At 37.5% G+C, this 21,466-nt stretch overlaps 2 protein-coding genes across 2 annotated transcripts; one reads left to right on the forward strand and one right to left on the reverse strand.

The window, feature by feature from the left end:
• Nucleotides 1-1,778: 1,778 nt before the first annotated feature.
• LOC118558374 (extracellular calcium-sensing receptor-like) lies at nucleotides 1,779-8,355 on the reverse strand. Its single transcript, XM_036128903.1, has 8 exons — nucleotides 8,132-8,355; nucleotides 7,673-8,015; nucleotides 6,933-7,220; nucleotides 5,758-6,309; nucleotides 5,444-5,665; nucleotides 4,143-4,266; nucleotides 2,374-2,846; nucleotides 1,779-2,287 (listed from the first exon to the last, which is right to left on the reverse strand). Exons 1-8 carry the CDS (start codon nucleotides 8,353-8,355, stop codon nucleotides 1,865-1,867), a joined length of 2,649 nt encoding a protein of 882 aa, XP_035984796.1. The 3' UTR covers nucleotides 1,779-1,864.
• Nucleotides 8,356-12,450: 4,095 nt separating this feature from the next.
• On the forward strand, nucleotides 12,451-20,531 carry LOC105921761 (extracellular calcium-sensing receptor). Its single transcript, XM_036128911.1, has 8 exons — nucleotides 12,451-12,776; nucleotides 13,589-13,877; nucleotides 13,958-14,044; nucleotides 14,328-14,519; nucleotides 17,474-18,007; nucleotides 18,120-18,322; nucleotides 20,222-20,345; nucleotides 20,440-20,531. The coding sequence occupies exons 1-8, from the start codon at nucleotides 12,529-12,531 to the stop codon at nucleotides 20,446-20,448; spliced, it is 1,686 nt and encodes a 561-aa protein (XP_035984804.1). The 5' UTR covers nucleotides 12,451-12,528; the 3' UTR covers nucleotides 20,449-20,531.
• The last annotated feature ends 935 nt before the right edge of the window (nucleotides 20,532-21,466 follow it).

Below are 21,466 nucleotides of genomic sequence, written 5' to 3' on the forward strand. Positions count from 1 at the left end.
GCCAAATAAGGCTACAACGTTTACCATAATAACCAATCAAGCAATGCCCCCTCTGGTCTGGAGAAGAATAACAAAAGGTAAATAGTGGAAAGGGGCTTTTTGGCAAAATCTTTACAATATTGTTATTTTATTATAGTGAATAATGATTAGCATGTTGAATTTGCAATATATCACAATATTTTCAGTTGTTATTTTTATTTTATTTTTTTTGCATTTTCCAGTGTCAATTACAAATAGTTAAATAGTTACCTCTTCCTTCTATAATGTCTCACCATTTCTAATAATCATTAGGCAATATGGATGCAAATACAGTACACTATCACAAGCTCTCAGTCATGCTAGGACAAAATAAGTTCATGAAAAGGTGTTGATGACAGAGTTTTACAACAGATAAATACAATGGGAAAAGAAGACAAAAAGAAAGAAAATCAGGCATTATGGGTTAGAAAAAGTACAATGAATGAGCAATGATTAAGTGTCAGTGGTTATGGAGAAAACTACCACATATAAGCTCAATATATCTGTTTTATATCTTTTTAGAATCTGGAATTTACCATGGAAAATCATGCTATGCAAAGACAATTCCCTAAACATGTCCCTTGAAACTTATTTATTGCAGCTAATTTATTACAAATCATTTGCTTTAGTTTTTAAGTTTTGTTTGTTTTTTTCATTGACTATGAAAAGTTGGAAAAAATATTACAAGTAGTAATTTAAGAAGACTTGCAAAAGCCACTGGTGGCTTATTATTTTTGTTGTGTGAACGTTTACTTTCCGTGCTTAAAATTCGAAAAAATGTTGAAAATAAATCTTTTCCGTTTTCTGCTCCATCATATTGGAACCAAATACAGAAAAGCTTGAATTTAAATGTGCTGTTGTCACTAAGTGTTTTTAAGGCTGCTCTGAATAAGTTTAAGAATTAATCATTTGTCCGTAAATGTTTGAATTGAGGAATATTTTATTATTGTATTTATGATGGTCTTTGTTGTGAATGTTATGTAAACTATGTGTGCTGCATCCAGTCCTGGCCAGGATTCGCTTGTAAAATATATTCTTAATCTCAATGGGATTGTCCTGTTGACATAAGGGTTAATATAGTAATAATGATAATTGTGCATATCAAAGTTGATGTTTTAGATCACGCAAGACAAATTTATTGTCTTTCTTTTTTATTTCAAGTCACATAATTTATTAAATTATAGAAGTTATTTAAGGAGGAAAAAAAATAATACAACTGATTTTCTTTCAACATATATTGTTTATTTAATTAAGGTGAAAAATATACATGCAATACTTAATAACTGTGACAGTACTTTTTTGCAGTTAATTTACAAACTCTTATGCTAAGGACGATATGCTGCACTTAAAGTAACTAGGTTTACCAAAGTCACTCTCAAGTAACAATAAATGTGGAACTTCTGCCTCAGAAATGTATGTCCATTTCAGTTACAAACACGATATAGGATGCTCAAAAACTGGGGATCTTGTGATTTATTTAATTTTTGATGACACATCAATTTCAGAAAGAGACAAACTAGGCTGCAGGGACAAGGTTTTTAACAGACTTCCTGAATCTTATCAAAATATTGTACATTGCAGCTGTTGGAAGATGTGCCCATGTTAAAAGTTATTCACAACAAACATGATGTTATAAGTACACGTTCTCTAACATTTCTGTGGTGAGCCAACTTTAATTGGATTTGTTTGATAACAGTTTAGTTTATACCTCATACTGACACCATTACCAGTCAAAAATCTATCTGTAGATTTATCAATTCACCACAATTTTTTTTGTGTGTTCTTGAAACAGTTTTATGAGTCGTCGAGTCCCTCACAGTTTTGCATGTGTTGCAGTTGCTTCTTTTTACCTTTGCAATATTTGTTTTTTACTGTTCTTTTCAGGTTTCAGCAATATTACATAGCACTTTGGGGTAAAAATGCAAAACAGAAGTCCTAGAGCTGAGGCAAAAATAGCAAAAACATGCACAGCTACAGTGTACTTTCCAACAGCGCTCATATAAACTGGAATAAAAGTAACCCAAACAGCAAAGAAAATTAGTATGCTGAAGGTGATAAACTTGGCCTCGTTGAAATTATCAGGCAGCTTTCGTGCCAAAAAGGCCATCACGAGGCACATGCAAGCCAGGATTCCGATGTATCCAAGAACGAGCCAAAACTCAAGGTCTGAACCCGTCGCACATTCAATGATGATTGTAGAGCTGTGGTAATCTGTATTGTAATTGGCATGAGGTGGACTGGTAAGTAGCCAAATAACACAGACCAGAACCTTGAGAAGATAGAAATAAACAAAGGGATAGTGTTTTTAAACAGATTTACATTAAAAATATTAATAAATGGGAAAGGTCTTACTACCTGTATGCTAGTTCCCAAAAGCACACTGGCTCTTTGCTGTTTGATTCCAAACCATTTCATAGCATTACTTCCTGGTAATCTGGACCTAAAAGCTATTAGGACCACACCTGTCTTGGCCAGGAGGCATGAAAGGCAGAGTGCAAAACTGATCCCAAATGCTGGATATCTGATCCGACAGAGCCAGTCAGAAGGCTTACCAAGGAACAGTAGACCAACAAGGAAACAGATGGTGAGAAATACCAAAAGCAGGAAGCTCAATTCCATGTTGTTTGCTCGAACCAGAGCTGTTTCTTTATATATGTAGAATATGGCAATTATTACAAGGGAAATACAAGCTCCTAAAATTGAGGCAGCACAGAGCAGAACACCCATGAACTCGTAGAAAGAAAGATACTCCATTGTTTTAGGGATGCAGAGATCTCTGGCTTTATTGGGCCATGTGTCTTCAGAGCAAAGTGAGCAATCTAAAGAATCTGAAGATGGAGAAAGAAGAGAAAACTTACAGAAGCCAGATTTAAAGCAGAATTTGGTCTGTTTGAGTTGTATTGCACTTTTGCCCCACCACCCTATTGCATATCTGCTTTTCATTTCATAGGAAGTAACAGTACCTTGTAACATAATATTCCAACATTGCCTCACTATGCATTTTGCACTGTAGAATACGGAATTACATCAAAAGCTACCACCACCCGTCACTTTTTGGACCTGCCATGAATAATTATGCCATGTAAGTGCTGCAGCGGTCACACACCATATCTACTGAACATGTGCACTACTACTAATTAATCAACACCACTGCAACTCATATATCATAGCAATGACCCATTAATAACAATTCTTAATGTCACACTATGCTGTTCTTTCTGCACTGGGAGTTTGACTTACTTTCTGATTATTTCAACTAACAATTATCTGACTAATTCGGAACACTAGTAGTGCATTGCATTTCATTTCCAGATGTCCAGTTGATCCGTGAAGGAAAAAAACATGAGATGTGACATCACAGCAAAAAATAAAATACCCTCATTCAAACTGGGGAACAATGTGAATTAAATATATTTGGTCCCATTATACATGCACTGCTCAAAATTCTTCAATGATGACATAGGATTTATGTTTTACTAAAACCACTTATTTTCTCACATTTAGACCTGTGTAATACATGTTTTTTCACTATGCCAACAGAGATGCCAAGATAGGAAACAGTGTGACAGTGGGCTACAGTTGAAAATTTTAATGAACTAAAAGAAAGAACGTGTATTCCTATTCTTTCTTCTCTGCTGTGCATCGACTCAATTGTGTCATTACCAACCCTTATTGACTCACAATCCCTTAACCATGACATGAATATTAAAGCTTGAGCTAGTTTAATTTTAGCAGAAGGAATTAGTCACTTTTAGTGTTTCTTTTACTATTTCAAAGGAACAATTACAGTATTTACAAATCCATCAATTCTCCATACATGCTGAATTTTTGAGGGTTTGCGGGGCTTGGGCTATGGGGTCTGTCACTAGCAGATTATGGCCAAGATGTGACATATACAAAAAAAAAAAACAGACAAAGAACAATGAGTGGCCATTGAGATGGATGCTTTTACACAATAGGAGAAAAGCCAGAGAAAATGTACAGATGCACAGGGAGAACATGCAAACTCCATCTGCAACTTTGATTTAGTTAGGTACAAAAACAAGTTACCTAATCTGATGAAATTGAAGTACAGCTAAGCAATTTTGAAGGGGTAAAAAAGCATAGTAAATTACAGGACATACCAGTTGTATTACTAAATTCTCCTTCAGCACAGGGGACACAGTCATAACAGCAGATAGGCTCCCCCTTTCTCCTGGCAACACGAAAACCTGGAGGACAACTGTTGCTGCACACAGACTGGAAAGCCTGAGAGGCAAAGTTTAGGCACTCAGATTTAAGTAATTATGACTAAACAGGCTACTCTCTTTTCTAATGATTTCTAAAAACATGTTTACAAAATGTAAGCATTATACTTTAAAATTATTAGAAAAATTTCACCTTTGAAAATTACTCTGACTACATTGACAGTATTTGCCTATGTATGTGTTCAGAAAATGTAAGTAAATTTGGGCACCACAAAGTGACTAAGGCTTCGTTCACACTGCAGCCTGAAGTGACCAAATTCAGATTTTTTTGCCCATATGTGACCTGTATCTGATCTTTTTATGACAGTCTGAACAACACAGATCAGATTTTTTCAAATGAGACCCAGGCCACTTGGATATATGGTCCTCAATCTGATACGTATCTGATCTTTTCAAATGCGACCTGTGTCTGTACGGCCGGGTCGCATTTATCCGACCTGTACGTCACCGATACTCGACAAACGTCACTATTCTGCGTCCTGCTATGCAGAAGCGAGAAGAAAGATGACACCCATAGCGGACTACAATGAGAAGAGCAGTCAATGGAGATAAAGTTCTGGTTAGAAAATAAATTAATGACCACAAAATGCGCGCCAGCATTATAATCCATGTTTACTTCCGCAAACACTGAGGACGCTTGCTATGTGTGACGTCACCGCGTCCTCGAGTGTGCCTGCGGGACACTTCGGTTGAACTTGTTCAGTTCACACAGGAGGTCACATACAAGTCGCATATATTTGGAAATGTGAACGGAAACGCAAAAAAATCCGATTTCACAAAGAAATCGGAATTGAGCATTATGACCTGCAGTGTGAACGTAGCCTAAAAGGTCAGATTTTTCTCAGATTTTTAGTTATTACTGACAAATTGACAATTTATAGATATTTTGTGAAAGTTAGCGGACTATTGTTCACAAAAGTTTTTTTTTAAAAAACTCAGATTGTATATAGATGATACCTATATATAGTTTTGTTTCAGAATACAAGAAGGTTTAGAATTTTATAATGATTAATTACAACTGATCATATTCCAACAATCTGTTAAAAGTAGGTTAAGATTCAAATTTTACAAAGCGTGTTGCAGATAAATAGCAGTAATTTAACTGATATGTCAATCAGCAGTGCACACAGGATTCTAAGAGGTGAACATGGTCTCAGACCTGTTTGTGGAGAACGCACCTGCTTTCCAACTGGCCACATAATCATTGAGTCATTTATGACCAAGCTGCCTCCAGCGGAAAGTGAGGCATCATAGAAACCCACTTTAACCAAATTTAAAGATCCGTCAGGCCCCCTCTGCCAGTTCATGAGGTCATAGTAAGCAATTGGGTCACCATTCTGATCAAAGTTGACTTTCTCTCCTAGTGCAGAAAAATTTGCCAGCTTCATGTAGTGGAGAAGCTAAGGGAATAAACAGATGGGACAGGTAACTTCTCTTTCTGTCAGATTCAAAATATTACTACAAATAATATACTACTTATAGATATTCTCACCTGCCAGGGGCTAAAATGTTTGGGATCTGCACAAGTTTTTTTCAGGAAAGGCCCCTCTCCAGCTTTGCAATTACTCATATCTTGCAAGGCATATGCTACAAGGTATACAGCTTTGTACACATTATAGGAAACTCGTAGCTGTGTCACATCAGAATAAGGAGAGTAAACGTTATTTAAAATTTCAGTCCCTTTACATGGTTCTCTGCCTTGATAACTTCCCAACCCATGATAATGGGTGTTTACAGACCCATTTAGTTGACAATTAAATGTTTCCTCCCAGAATTCTGCCAAGAAAGATAATTTATAAATTGCTGATGGCGTGAGGTCCACAAGATGGTCATGCAGCCCTGGTATTACAGAAGCTCTCTGTATGGCAAATCCTAGGGTTCCCTTTAGAAGATTGGCAGATTTTTCCCAAAGTGACTTGGCAGTAGACCAGGCCTCGCTGGCAATCCATTGAAAGCCAGTTAAATTTTGACGTTGCATCTCTCTTAGAATGCCCTCCATATGTGCCTCACCAGAAAAATTTATGATGACTTTTGAAGATGTCATCTATTGAAGAAAATGCAGAGATATAATAGTATAGATAAAATTGATGAAATTAGGATATTTCAGCTCTATTTCTCTCTATTAACTATGTTGCACGAATACAGAACATCAAATTACTATCGTATTTTTTGGACCATAAGGAGCACCAGATAATAACACACTGTGAATTAACGTGTCTAAGTGTGTCTATGTCCACACATAAGCGCACTGGATTTTAAGGCGCTTTAAATATCATCAATCAAAAGCATCAACTTTGAGAAACATTTAAGGATTTTAGGTGCACCATATAGTCCGAAAAATATGGCAACTTAATGATATGAAAATTAATAATGTCTAAGTGCTTAATAACCTTATCTCACACCCTTTATTATTAGTACAGCAACTCATCAATTAACCTAAGCTTTATTGATGAGTTGTTGCACTGAAAAAGAAGGATGAGTACTTAAATGGAAGGATAAAAAACTTACTAATCTTGTAACTAAACAGCAAAAAGGATTTTTAAACAGATTTGTTTATTGTTTATTTACAGTAGTCGTGCACTGGGAAATTGTGTCTCAAACATTTTACTACCTTTAAATCATATTGCAAGTTTTTTGAGAAGTGTAGCAGCTGTATGTATAACGCACCTGTATAACATTCAGAAGCCTGTCAAGATCCATGTGACTTAGGCCTTCAGGGTACAAATGTGTGTAGGCAGCACACACACCATAGTGCACGGATTCCTGAAGGAATAGCTGGATGGCAAAGCGGGCGTAATCGGATTCCACACCGATGACTCCCACCCAAGTCCAGCCAAAATAACGAACCAGCTGGGCTAGGGCTTTTATCTGGAAGGCATCACTAGGCATTGTTCTCATGAAAGTGGGAAATTCCCTTTGATTAGTCAGGCAGCTGCAGGAAGCAAAATAGCTCACCTAGAATTACAGCAAACAGTGGTTGACCTTTTGCACTACTGTTCTCTAAAAAGACTGCAGAGAAAGCATTGAATTCCAGATAACAATGCACATTTCTTTATAAGCATTCTGAATTTACTCAACAGTTTGACAGTGTCAAGACATCTAAACTTATAAATAAATGTTAATAGATTTTAGTTGAGTCATATGAGAATATATATAGTGTCTTACCTTGCTAAATATAAAAGTTATTTTGCAAAAATCAAACTGAAATAAAATGTTAACTGTTTTTTTTCTAACTGCAATCAACCATTAAACATTTTTAACAGAGCAGGAGTAAAAAGTAAATAAAAAGCATAATTTGACTTCAAATATGGTTACTCATTGTATTGATTGCATTGGAAAAGAACACAGCTTAAGTTGAATCATGCTTAAGATAAATTACAAAAAAATAAAGGCTGAGACAGTCTCACCAGTGGAATTCGGAAAGAACCCAGACTTCGTAGCAAAGCCATAGAAACACCAGAACCAGCATCGCCTATGATTACTGAGGACACAGTTCTATTTACAGCAGCACATCCTAAGTCAGTGGCTTCATCACTAATCGTATTTCTCTTCACACTCTCAGTTGCGAGACCTCTCTCCGGCTGTCCATTCACCAATAGAAAGGATGCTCTCAAAGAAACAGGTATATCATTACAGCTGTCACGGATGTGGAAACCAAGTTTGAGTTGTGGTAGGAGATCAGTGCGTTGATTGATCTCTTTTATCGCAAAAGTCATTGTCTGCATCCAGCGTAGGGCACGAGCACTGAAACTGTAGACAAACAGAGAAACAATTATAACAAAAAATATTTAGACTTTTCTATAAGAACAGCACAAGAAAATCAATTAAGCACATTTCCACAGGTCAAGTAAATGCTTGTAACTTACTAATTATAAGCATTAGGTGTTGGTTTTACTGCATATGTAAGAACAGAGGGCACAGGGCTGTAATGTAGAGGGAATAGGCCCCCAATAACTACATCACCATCTTCATATAAACTGTTTTTCTCTTCTTCTCCGAGAAAAGTACAACTATCCAGAGTAGCTGCCGAACTGTGTCTTTCTCTGAATAGAAACATAAAGACAAGGAGCCTCGCAACCAGTAATGCCATGTGTGCCTCAGGAATGAAAGAAAATTTAAAGGACTGTTGCACTCTCTACACACACATAGTAAAATACAATGTAGTTAGGCACATATGACTTTTATACTGCAGTAGCCAAACACAAGTCTCAGGGTACCGCCCAGAAATTATGCTTGTGACATAATTGAGTGTAATGATAATGTCTATTCCTGTGAATACTACAACCAAAATGTTCTTTCTGGTAAAACGTATCAAGTTTTCTTTATGACAAGGAAACATAAGCCTTGCTTAATTTTTGTTACCTGTTCAGTTTGTTAGGTCTCACAATCTGCATGTTTTTATCTGCTTACAACACTTTCAAAGCCTCAACCCTTACATTTATAATAAAGTTATTTGTTTTTTTTCCAAGGACAATCTAGGCTGTGCATTTATCAACGGCAAAATATACTGCACATGCCCCATCTAGCTCAGATCATAAAAACAACATCAGTTACGATAACTATTCAGCCGGCACACAGCTCTACATCATCATGTCACCCGGTGACTATGAACCCATTCAAGTGTTGAGTAAATGCTTAGAAGAAATCAATGCATAGATGTGCCAAAATTTTCTCCAATAGAAAAAAAAAAACAGAAGTAATTATTTTTGTCCAATAGAGGACCAATCAAGAGTTAGGACACAGCGTCATCTGCTTCAGCTAGTAACCACTGATCAGGCCTGAAATCTGGATGTAGTGATGGACTCAGACCTGAACCTCCAAAAGCATCTAAACACAATTATAAAGTCGGCCTTCTATCACGTGAAGAACATTTCCAGGATTAAAGAACTAATGTCTCAGCAGGATCTGGAAAAGTTAATCTATGTGTTTATTTTTAGTCCAATCAATTACTGCAACTGTGTTTTCACAAGTCTGCCAAAAAGGTCTATTCAGACAACTGCAGCGGATCCAGAGCGTTGTTGCCTGTGTTCTCACTAAGATTAAGAAAGTAGAACACATCACCGCAGTTGTAAAATACGTACACTGGCTTCCTGTAGTTCAAAGAATAGACTTTAAAATACTTCTGTTAGTCTATAAATCAATGGCTTAGCACCTAAATACATCAAAGACTTGTTAACAATGTATCAACCCTCCACACCACTCAGATCTTCTGGTTCCAGCCTACTCTGCATACCTAAAACCAGAACCAAACACAGGGAAGAAGCATTTAGTTTTTATGCTCCACTAATCTGGAACAAACTCCCAGATGACCATAAAAAATGCAGAAACCCTGAGTTCCTTTAAATCAAGGATAATAACCTATTTGTTTAGAAAGTTTGTAGTCCAACTTGTCTTATATTTCTCACCCACTGTTCCAATGCAATGTGCTTGCCTTTGCAACATTTGTCCTGTCTCTGTAATGCTTTCTTTCCTATTTTCTATTTTTTTGCTTGTTTATGTACAGCACTTTGAATTGTTCTATTACTGAAAAGTGCTTTATGGATAAACTTGCCTTGCCTTGCCTTATCTCTGACTCAAGCCATCCTCCGGAGGAAGCTAATTTCGGCCACGCTCTATTGGTCATGGCCTATATCTCCTGACCATAGGTGACTGACAAACCAGTAAATTGAGAAGTTTGCTTTCTGGCTAAGCTCTTCCTTCACCACAACAAAGCATAGCAGTGGCTGCGTTACTGCAGATGCAGCTCCAATCCACCTGTCCATCTCTCATGCTACACAAACAACACACTAATATACTTTAACTCCTCTGCTTAAGGCAGTTGCAATTTCCCAAAAAAACGCCACATACGTACATGCTCTGAAATTTTAGGGGCTTGACACTACAATGCCTCAATAAGAAGCCAATGTCTCTGCTGATGAGTGATGATGTTTTTTAAGGAGTTACTGTGTGAAGAAACTTTGTCAAGTGTGATTTTATTTGCATTTTGTATTTAATGGAAACACTGGAAAATAATAGCAGAATATGCAAAAAATTTGCACACATTTGTAATGGAAACACAGCTAGGTTATTTTAAATGATTTTAATAAAATGGAGGGACACATGTCAATGTATCTTAAGGTAACATGTCCAACAAACTGCTTTCTTTGGAATTCAATTCAAAAATACCTTTTGGTAAGCAAAAACAAATTCAGTAGACATATCAGGAAGAAAATTGAGGTCATCCATAAGCTTTAGGCACCCCCATTCTCCAAAAGCCCACCCGGAGAGGGAGGCTCGGGTAGCAGCACCACCATAGTCCACGGGGCCAGAGATGGGCAGCAGGGTCTGAGAGCCAACCGCAAACCGAGACCAACACCACCACCCCACAACCCACGCGCCCACCCTCCCGACCGTCCAGGGGGTAGGAAAGGGGAAAAAAAACAAAGCAAATAAAAAAACACTCTAGTCAGCCAGCCTGCCCGAACCATGCAGACCCCTGTTCCTTGGATAGAACCATTACCATGAGCCGCCATGAACCAGGACTGAGACAAGGAGCCGGGCACGGAGCCATTCAAGCATCCCAATTTCACTCTCCCAATTCCCCACCCTCCACAGAGGAAAGAAAAATGTAATCAAACCCATAACTCTCACACCACATACAATATTAGACAGCAAGGCTGGGTTCTAAACCCCACCCCTTCCCATCCGCCTTCACTCCCATCCCTTGAAGGGGAAAGCATCTGGTATGAGGTGTTAATGTTCATATTTTCCACCCTCGCAAGTGGGAACCCTGAGGCCCCCAAAGCCCCAGAGACCCCAGCGCTGGACCCACCAGACACCCAACTCAAGGCAAACCCCAGAACCCCAAGACCCAGGCACCCATATATCAGCCACCATCCAACAGCCTCCCCCCCCCAATCCCACTAAGTGATGGAGCTGATCAAAGGAGCCCAGAGAGATCGATCTGATGTGGAGGCAGATGCTATCTCAAGACTAATATCATCCAACAAGAGATCTCGATATGATTGATACTGAGGATTTTTTTGCTTTTCCAATTCATGAGGGTACTTTTCTTTGCGATACATAGGGCAGTGAACACAATGCAAATAGATTTTTTCCCCCCAGTGCTATCATCAAAGTTACCCAGCAAACAAACTGATGGGGAAGGTGTCATTTTACATCTCAGGCACTTTGACAAGTCCTTACATATCTGGACCCAGAACCTCTGAACAGGTGTACATAACCATAGTGCATGAATATAATATTCAGGGTGATTGCATGTGCACTGTAAACAGATATTAGATGGACAAAACCCATCCTGATTAATCTTTGACTCTCATACTGTACTCTATGAAGGATTTTGTAATGTATTAGTTGTAAATTCGGGTTTTTAGTCAGTTTGAAAGTTCTTAAACATATCTGTGGCCAGGAGTCTCATTCAAAGCTGACTGATAAATCTGTTTCTCATTTCATAATAGGAAGATATATTCAATCATCTAGTTTAGACAGTGTCATGCATAATTTAGACAGTAGTTTTGGTGGATTTAGATCCGGGAACTCTAATACATTTATTGGAATTTGTAAACAACCTTTAATGACTTTCATTTTTTTTAACCATAGTTTTAATTTGTTCACATTGTAAGAATTTATTTTCATCAATACCATATTGTGTAGTTAATCTATCAAATGTGATAAACTCAGTTCCTTCAAATATATGTTACACATATTCAATACCTTTTCTTTTCCAGTAAAGAAAGTTTATCATATAATTTTATTTATTTATTTTAAGCTATTGTTTCTAATAGTCTCTGAAAATCCATTTCACATGTGTACACCGCAAACAGGTTTTAAAAAAACAAAAGGAAATATTTTTTGTTCTTCCTAATAACTAATAACATTTTGTCAATGGTATATGAAGACCTAGCAGAAATTTAAAGCTTTTGTTATTATTTGTGTTACTGTTCAGGTTAGAAATTAAATATAAACTGGCCAGTATTAAAACATACCAGCCACAAAGAAGAAGAAGAAGGAAAAAAACAAACAAATGTCTAAAAGTAGAAAAAATATCAGGATTTTATTTTGGAAAAACTGGCAAGGCTTGATACAGGTATTTTACAAACCGAATTATTGTTTTGTGATTCCATTTTTTCTAATCACCTACACTGAATTATGCAAGGCTGCTAAATATCCAATCATCTCACACTCTGTCAAAACAACAAAGTTGGATTCTGTATATAAACTGCCTACTTACTAGCTCTCTGGAGTTTTGGGTATATCTGTCAGTATGCCTCTACTGGCTTTATTTTCTTTGCTTTACTATGTCCTTGTCTTTTCTTTAACGCACTCCCCAAGTCCCAGTTACACTTTCTCAGCTACAGCTGCAGCCAAAGACTGCACTCTCCGAAACAGCTTTGAGCCAAGCTTTGTTGCAGAAGGTGACTTTGTAATTGGAGGGATTTTTCCTCTTCATTATAACCAGGAAATGCCTGATCAGAACTACACCTACAGACCACCACCAGTGAAGTGCAATGGGTGAGCCTATTGGAGAAATTTGTTTTCCTTGCTAAACACTTTTTCCCCATTTTTTAGAATCAGTTTAGATCTAAATACATCTGCTAATAAAACAATAGAGAATTTCAAGAGCTGATAAAATTACTGTTATTGTCTTCCAAATTCTGTCGGTATTTTTGTCTGATTAACTGTTATTTTTTGTTATTTGATTGTAGTATTCTATTTCTATTACTATTCTATGTTTGTTCTTTGATTCTTTTAAATAAAATATCTTATCCCTGCATGGACTATTGAATAGTCTTAATAATCTGAGAATGTAGCGATTAAATAATTTAGGTATTTTAATACACATTTCTTTAAAAAGTACATACAGACTCCTTCAAAAAATGTAATTCATATTGAAAAATCTATTGATTTCAGTAACTCAGTTCACTAGGCGATATCCAGTACATTATTGACACATAAGCATATGTCTTTATTCTTGGAAATTCTGATTTTGTTATGCTAACATCTGATGAAAACTTGAAATTTAAGATTGGAATATCAAATCAGACCAATAAAAACATACTTAATATAGGAATGTGGGCTTAGTGAAAAATGCTTAGTACCTGCTTAAAAGTACTTTTATCTGAAAAATGAGCTTCATCAGAATGCATATTGTAATTATGTAAATATGAATGTAAATTGATTAGTTGTTTTCATACTTAAATTAGACAATATGCACAAAGAAAACTGTTTACTTACTTAAATGTACAAGATGCAGTTTTTTCTGTACCAACATTTCTCTTTCTAACTACCTTGTTCAATATGTGTGTGTTCATCTTTGCTGAAAGGTTTGATCCCAGGGCTTTCCGCTGGGTTCAGACTATGAGGCTAGCAGTAGAGGAGATAAACTACAGTTCAGAACTATTGCCCAATCACACCATGGGATACAAAATCTTTGATTCATGTGCATATCCCCTGACTGGTCAGAGGGCGGCTCTGGCTGTACTGAATGGGCTGAGTGAAGACGACTCTCCCATGTGCACAGGTGCTTCTCCAATGCTGGCTGTGATCGGGGAATCAGGATCTGCTCAATCAATCGTGGTTTCAAGACTCCTGCGACCATTCAGAATCCCAATGGTAATAGTTCCGGCTTTTCTTTATATTCATTTAAAATGTTATAATTTTGTAAGTGCTCTGATTTTTCTTTCCTAACACAGATCAGCTACTTCTCATCATGTGCCTGTTTTACTGACAGAAGAAAATATCCCACATTTTTTAGAGTAATTCCTAATGATGACTATCAGGTAAGACCTCAAAATCAAAAATGGGTTTAATGACATGTTAGTCCCTATGTAATATAAAAAAGGACATTTTGACCTTTACACGATCTTAAAAATGTAGAAATGTAAACATTTTAATGCAATTTTTATCTTATTTACTGTAATCACACATTGAGGACTCACATTACAGATTACATTTAAACATTTATTTTCAAAACCTTATTTTCAAAGGTTATTTGTGTCCCAAATTATATTAGTGCTCTCAATTATAATTACTTGTATTTATTTATTTATTTTTCCGAAAAAGGTGAAGGCCATTGCTCAACTTCTGGTTCACTTCAACTGGACTTGGGTTGGGCTTCTTCGAGGAGACCATGAATATGGACGTTTTGCTGTGCAAGGTTTACTGAGGGAATTACAAGGCAGCACTGTCTGTGTGGCTTATCAAGAGATGATCCCTCTGCTCTACAACACACAAAGAGCATTGGAGATTATGCAGGTAGATAAAAAAAACACATTTATTTATGCGCTTGCTGAGGGGTTATTTCAAACTTTCACCAAATCATAATGGATACAGTACGGTACGGGTGTAACAGTACACGTATTCCAACCAAATAATATCTGATACAGCCTTATCAGTTTGGTACCCACATGCACCGAACGAAAACTGTGTTAAACCTGAACACATGCAGAATGTTTTTATGGAACTAAGTGTGCAATGCAATGTTCTGTAATACAACTATAAAAATCAACACTAAAACAAAACAGAGGACCCCTAGCTATCAATAAACTCATGACAACTCGCATTACAGTTCATCTAGTTCACCTGTGCCATGCCTGACTGACTCCCTGTATCATCTGTGCGCTCCAGGTTTTAGGCATATCACAGCCACTTCCTGCTCGCCAGATTATCAACTATCTTGTGCCTTTAAAAGTCCAGCGTCCAGTTTCCTTCCCATGGTCACTACTGCTTTTGTTATCAATCTTGTTCCATGACCACCATTTTGTCCCTTTTTTTTGCTGATAACGGAGCTCTGCTGCCCGTCTGATATCTGGACAATGACCTTGCTCTGCCTTTTGACTACCGATTCTCAACTAAACCCACTGATAAGTATTATTTCATTTGCCTCTCTGTCAATGACTATTTCCTGACCTTGCTTTTGGATGCTGGAGAACGGATCTGTTTGAAAGGATTAGCAGTGTCTGTGTCACCTCGGGTGTCAAATTTCACAGACTGAGGAGAAGTGCTCGATTGAACCTCAGCCTAACACCCACACCCCACATAACTGGACTGAGTCTATGTGCTCCCAGTCGCCCAGCTTCTCTGACGTTACCGCAGCTGCTCCCCTCCCTACTATAAAACATTGCAGGTTAGTGGAAGCGAACATTTCAAGTTTCTTTTGTCACCAAGCCATCCCAGTCAACAGCCTGGTCTCACTTGCCAAAAGCCATTTCCTGAACTGCTTTACTTATTTGCTTCAGTATCCTATTTTATTTCAACTTACACCCATGTGTTGTGGCAAAATTTCTGGATCCTCAATGTGATTCATGACATTATCATGCACAGTGGAGAAAAAAGGTAGGCTTAACCAAAACATTTTTAACATGTGCATTTTTCGACAGCAATATTTTGATCCCTCTGCACTTAAATTAAATACTCAACTGAAACATCTAGTGTAATGTAAAAATTAGTGAAACAGGAGAAAAATAATCTGATATCAAAATGGCTACCTGTAGCACCAAGCAGTCCTAACCCAGTGCAAGTAGTATGTCAAGTCAGAGGAATCTCCATTGAGGAGAAGGGATTTTCACAATAGTTGGCATGCTGCATTCAGGCACAGGTGGTGCACTACCTTGTCTAAATATAACCACAACTCTAAAGGGATTTTACCATGTCTTATTCTCAAATACTAACATAGTATTTTTTCTAAATGGTTAAACATTAATATTGAGGGTTGTCAAGAGGTAATGTTCTTTTCTTATCTATTGAGGCAATGGCTCGGCCTGCTGACACACCTTTATTCATTTAAAATAAATCCAACCAAATTTCTAGTCAATTTTAAGCTTTAAGGTTTAGAACATAGCAGAATCAAACTAATTTCAGACATTGAAGTATATTTCATAATATTTGCGGGTAATAAAAATATGTATTTTTTTTAATTCTTGTGTACTGAAAATGTACACACCCGTAACTTTAAAACCCAAATACCTACATAACGATGAGTTGTGTGTACTGTTACACCCTACTTCTAAGGCAGGTAATTTAATCCATTATGTCTGTGGACTTTTCCCTGCTGCATCTAACCTATTTGAGAAGCTTATTTTCTGAACATCTAGTATTTTTAAGTGTATCTTTAACAAACAGATAAATTTCAACTTGTTTTCAAAAACATCTGGTTGCACTACATCACTTCATGCAACTGATTGAAATCTATTATTACTTAGAATATTGTGTAGTACTTCAGCTTGGGTGAAAAATATTTTAAGTTGGTTCAAATATTTATGGCAGGCAATGGTTGATTAGTTACAAAAAACCTGAAAGTAATTATCCCCACTCCAAAAAAAGTAAAAACAAAACAAAAAAAAAAACAACTGGACTTGTTTTTCGTAGTTGAAGACGTTTCGCCTCCTCTCCAGGAAGCTTTCTCAATTCAAAAAGTCTGGAGTAATGTGGAGTAACAAGCTTTATACCACTGCATAAAAAAGGCCTTGTAATGGCTTAGATAACATGCAAGTTCAACTGAAACAGGTCCACCCCTTAGTAATGGGTGGTCATTTAAGCCATTAAGCCAGCAGATTGAACCGAAAATGGTCCACTCCTCTGTAACAAGGAGTCATTAGGGTTCTTATTGGCCTGGCTTAAAGGAACAATGTTTTGATCACCCGTATGAGGGTGGGAATTGAGGTGATGATTGGCCGGAATTAATCCTATAGCTGTATTGTAAGTTTTTGAGAGTTGGAACCTAAGGCCTCCTCCTCTGTTTAAGGTTGTTTTTTTTCTCTTAACGTAGAAGGAATCCAACTACTAAGGGGTGGACCTGTTTCAGTTGAACTTGCATGTTATCTAAGCCATTACAAGGCCTTTGTTAGGCAGTGGTATAAAGCTTGTTACTCCACATTACTCCAGACTTTTTGAATTGAGAAAGCTTCCTGGAGAGGAGACGAAACGTCTTCAACTACGAAAAACAAGTCCAGTTGTTTTGTTTTTTACTTTTTTTGGAATGACCATGACCTGGATGACTGAGAATCTTCACCAGCATAATTATCCACACACAATCCTTTGCAATAATCCAAACATCTAAGGTGTAATGATTCATTATTTTCCAATTTTCTGATGTATTGGCATAATTGAGTACAGTGTCAAAAGGTTAACAGTTGCTGTGAGGCAGATAATTTTGTTTTTGTTTTACTTTTTGACCCTCATGATTGTTTTTTGTTCTTTTTTTAATTAAGGTAATGCAAAGCTCTTCTGCAAAAGTAGTGGTGGTGTTCTCAGCTGAAGGGGAAATGACACCTTTCCTGAGAGACTACATGATGCAGAACATCACTGGAATCCAGTGGGTGGCAAGTGAAGCCTGGGTCACAGCATCTGTCTTTACAGGAAGGGAGTTTTACCCCTACTTGGGGGGCACCATTGGGTTTGGCATCAGAAAAGGTCAAATTGCTCGACTCAGTGACTACCTGCAGACAGTCAATCCTCAGAGATATCCCAATAATGTTCTAGTGGGTGAGCTTTGGGGGTCTCTATATGGCTGCAATCCATTTCCATCCTCTGCCAATCATTTGCCAATTTGTTCAGGGCAGGAGGTCTTGTTGGAGCAGCATTCAGCCTACATGAATACGTCCAGCCCTAGAGTGGCTTACAATGTCTATAAGGCTGTATATGCAGTTGCTCATTCGCTGCACAATCTTCTTCTTTGTCAACCAGGAAATGGGCCTTTTGAAAACAATTCATGTGCTCAAATCAGCAATATACTTCCCTGGCAGGTATTATGAAACATTTCTTTTTTTACATTTTGATGTTGCATATAAGCCTTGCTAAAATATTTTACAAGGTTCATTGCTTTTTTTGGTTCTGTTATTAATCCTGTTCCATTAGCTTCAGTACTACCTGCAAGAAGCAAAGTTCAACATTGCTGGGGAGGAGGTAAATTTTGACCTGAAAGGTGACTCGGTGCCATACTATGATATTATCAACTGGCAGAGAGGTACAGCTGGGAACATTGAGTTGGTCAACGTGGGGTTGTTCGATGGGACTAAGCCTGCTGGAGAGGAGCTCGTGATCCAGGAGGACAAAATAATGTGGGCAGGTCATCAGAGTGAGGCAAGCTGCTCACACTGTGTTTTAACCTCAATCAGATGCCAACTGTTGAAGTTCTGTAGGTTAAGATGGAGGTAAGTAAGGTGGATTGGATAGATTGGATTTGCTATGAACCCTTTGACATTACATAGTAAATATTATATTTTGAAAATTACCTTCAAGGTGCCTGAACATTATGAAATATTTATTCAATCACCCCTTTCAAACCATATTTTCTTGATGTGCACCACTGAGCCTCCTCTGGAAGTAGTCGCAAACATTTAATCACTATGAACCATAAACAGTAATACAGGGTTGTGGAAGAAATATGACAAATTACAAAGCAAATACAGCAGTAGCAGCAAACAATTTTGTGTTATTAAAGCACTGAATGCAGTTGAAACTTCTCCATGAGTTCGTACACGAGCTTCGGGAAAATCCCCTGCAGGTGATTGCTGCACGTTGAAAACTACAGCCCTGTGACTCCGCAGTCCCAGACCTGAAAGCTCACACAGTTCATGGCCCCAGCCAATCCCCATGTAGGATGTAATTGATCCATACTAGGGTATGTTAATTGTGAAACTATGATCTGATAGAAGCTATTTAATTATTCACATCTTACTAAGCCTTACATCTCTGTTCATAATATAATGTCAGACAAATTGGATTAACTCCTGAAATCTGAAACTGAATGTTATGGTTTGAATCTAAGTTATTATATTTACAAAACTGAGTATCGTACATCACCTTATTTCTTTTCACATTGCTTCCAAGGCGCCAGACTTTCTTATATCTTCTCAAGAGGTCTTTTCTTCTCAAGAGGTTATTTAGGACTTTCTCCGAGATGTTTTAGCTGAGTAATAGATTGGCATGTCTGCTTTTGACATTTGTTTTCTAACCTTGTACCAAATTAGTATGTTGTTGTGGTGTACTGTGAGTTCTTAAAAAAATCTGAAAGAAGCAGTTTTAGCTATGGTCAGAGAAGCGGTTTCCAGGACATTACTGTTGTATGTGAAACACCATTGTTTTTTTGTTTTTTTTGCCTTAGAGATAAACATAATAATCAAACATTCATTCACACCCAATCATAGTAAAAGCAAAGCACACCCTCCTTTAATTACATATTTTAGATATCAGGACAAATGAAAAATAACCTAGTCCCTATTAAATTACATTTTTTTTTATCTACATCCAAGAGGTGCCCATCGATTAAAAAATAAGCCAATTTGAAAAGGTTGTGGGTGGGAAAACGTTTTTTATTTTCTAATGGCTTACTAGTTTAAATGAAAAGTTTCAGCCAAATCCAATACATTTATTCATCCTCTGCAAGTTTAACTACTTTTATAAAAGCTGAAGTTTTGGCAGTTTGCTGTTGTGGAGTATATCCATGTGTTGTGTATATGTTGAGTATATGTTGTGGAGTCGTTGTGTTGAGTTAGCACTATAACAAGGCAGATAAATATTTAAGTAAGTCACCAGTCTTTACAGAAGTATACAATATGTTCCACTAAATTGAACATAAAAATGTGCTGTAAAAGAGAAAATGCAAAACGCCAAGAGCTCAGTTTGATGCTCTAGAGACCATCTTAAATGTTGAAGTTCATATCAGTCTATATAGAAAAACTCAGGATTATTGGCTGTACAACTGAGGGTTCCATCAGCTCCATCGGCACTCTCCAGGGCTCCTCCATGGTTTCCAGAATCCCATGGATTAGTCTGTAGAGTTCTTCTCTGGTCATTCTCAGTGGTCTTCCTCTGTGATCATTTTTATCCCATATAAGTAAAGCCCTAGAACTAAATGAGGGCATGTTGTATTTGATGGTGATAAAGGCATTTTTTTGTTGTTATGTTAAGACAACACATCAAGGCGAGTTTTACGAACCTGCATTGTCTTTGTATAGGTGCCAGTGTCTGTGTGCAGTCCCAGCTGCCCTCCAGGGTCCAGGAAAGCTGTCCGTCGTGGGGAGCCTGTATGCTGCTTTGACTGTGTACCATGTGACAGTGGCAAAATTAGCAATCAGACAAGTAAGACAAAACATCACCGCAGTCAAAATATCCATAACAGCATGATAATATTTGAATAATTATATTTTTTTCTTCTTTATTCTCTTTTTGATAGACTCAGTAGAATGTATGTTTTGCCCTGAGGACTTCTGGTCAAACAAAGACAGAACAGCCTGTATCCCCAAGGAGGTGGAGTTCTTGGCCTATGATGCCTTGGGTATACCGCTGACAGTCATTTCAGTTGTGGGTGCCTCTCTCACTGTAGGTATTTTTGGGGTGTTTTTCTACCACAGAAACACAGCGATTGTGCGGGTAAATAACTCAGAACTTAGCTTTTTCATTCTGTTTGCCCTAATACTGTGCTTCTTATGTTCTCTTGTTTTTATTGGAGAACCCACATTTTGGTCCTGCATGCTCCGTCACACTGCCTTTAGCATCACATTTTCCCTTTGCATCTCATGTATCCTGGGAAAGACTCTGGTTGTTTTGGCTGCTTTCACGGCCACCAGGCCAGGGGACAACATCATGAAGTGGTTTGGTCCCAAGCAGCAGCGAGCTATTATTTTCAGCTGCACTCTCGTGCAGGTAGTGATCTGTGCTGCCTGGCTGATTGATGCTCCACCATATCCAATTCGAAACACTAAATATGAACGCTCAAAGATTATATTAGAGTGTAGTGTTGGGTCTAGCCTTGCATTCTGGTGCGTTTTAGGATACATTGGTCTCCAGGCATGTCTCTGCTTTGTGCTAGCATTTCTGGCTCGCAAGTTACCTGGAAATTTCAATGAGGCAAAATACATCACATTTAGTATGCTTATCTTCTCCGCTGTGTGGCTTGCTTTCATCCCTGCTTATATAAGTGCCCCTGGAAACTATTCAGGTGCAGTTGAGTCATTTGCCATTTTGGCCTCCAGCTTTGGATTATTATTTTGTCTGTTTGCTCCAAAATGTTACATTATCTTGCTGAAGCCACAAAAAAATACGAAACAGCACCTCATGGGTAAAGAAAAAAAGTAACTCATTATCATTTTTAAAAAGAAACTCTTGACAGTGGTAATTAGATAATCGTCATTTTGTATTATTTTATTCAGCACTATATTATAGTTGTAATATGCTTGTATTGTGTTTGATTTAGTTTGTTT

The sequence above is a fragment of the Fundulus heteroclitus genome, unplaced genomic scaffold (assembly GCF_011125445.2).
Source record: "Fundulus heteroclitus isolate FHET01 unplaced genomic scaffold, MU-UCD_Fhet_4.1 scaffold_124, whole genome shotgun sequence".
In the NCBI taxonomy this organism is placed as follows: Eukaryota; Metazoa; Chordata; class Actinopteri; order Cyprinodontiformes; family Fundulidae; genus Fundulus; species Fundulus heteroclitus.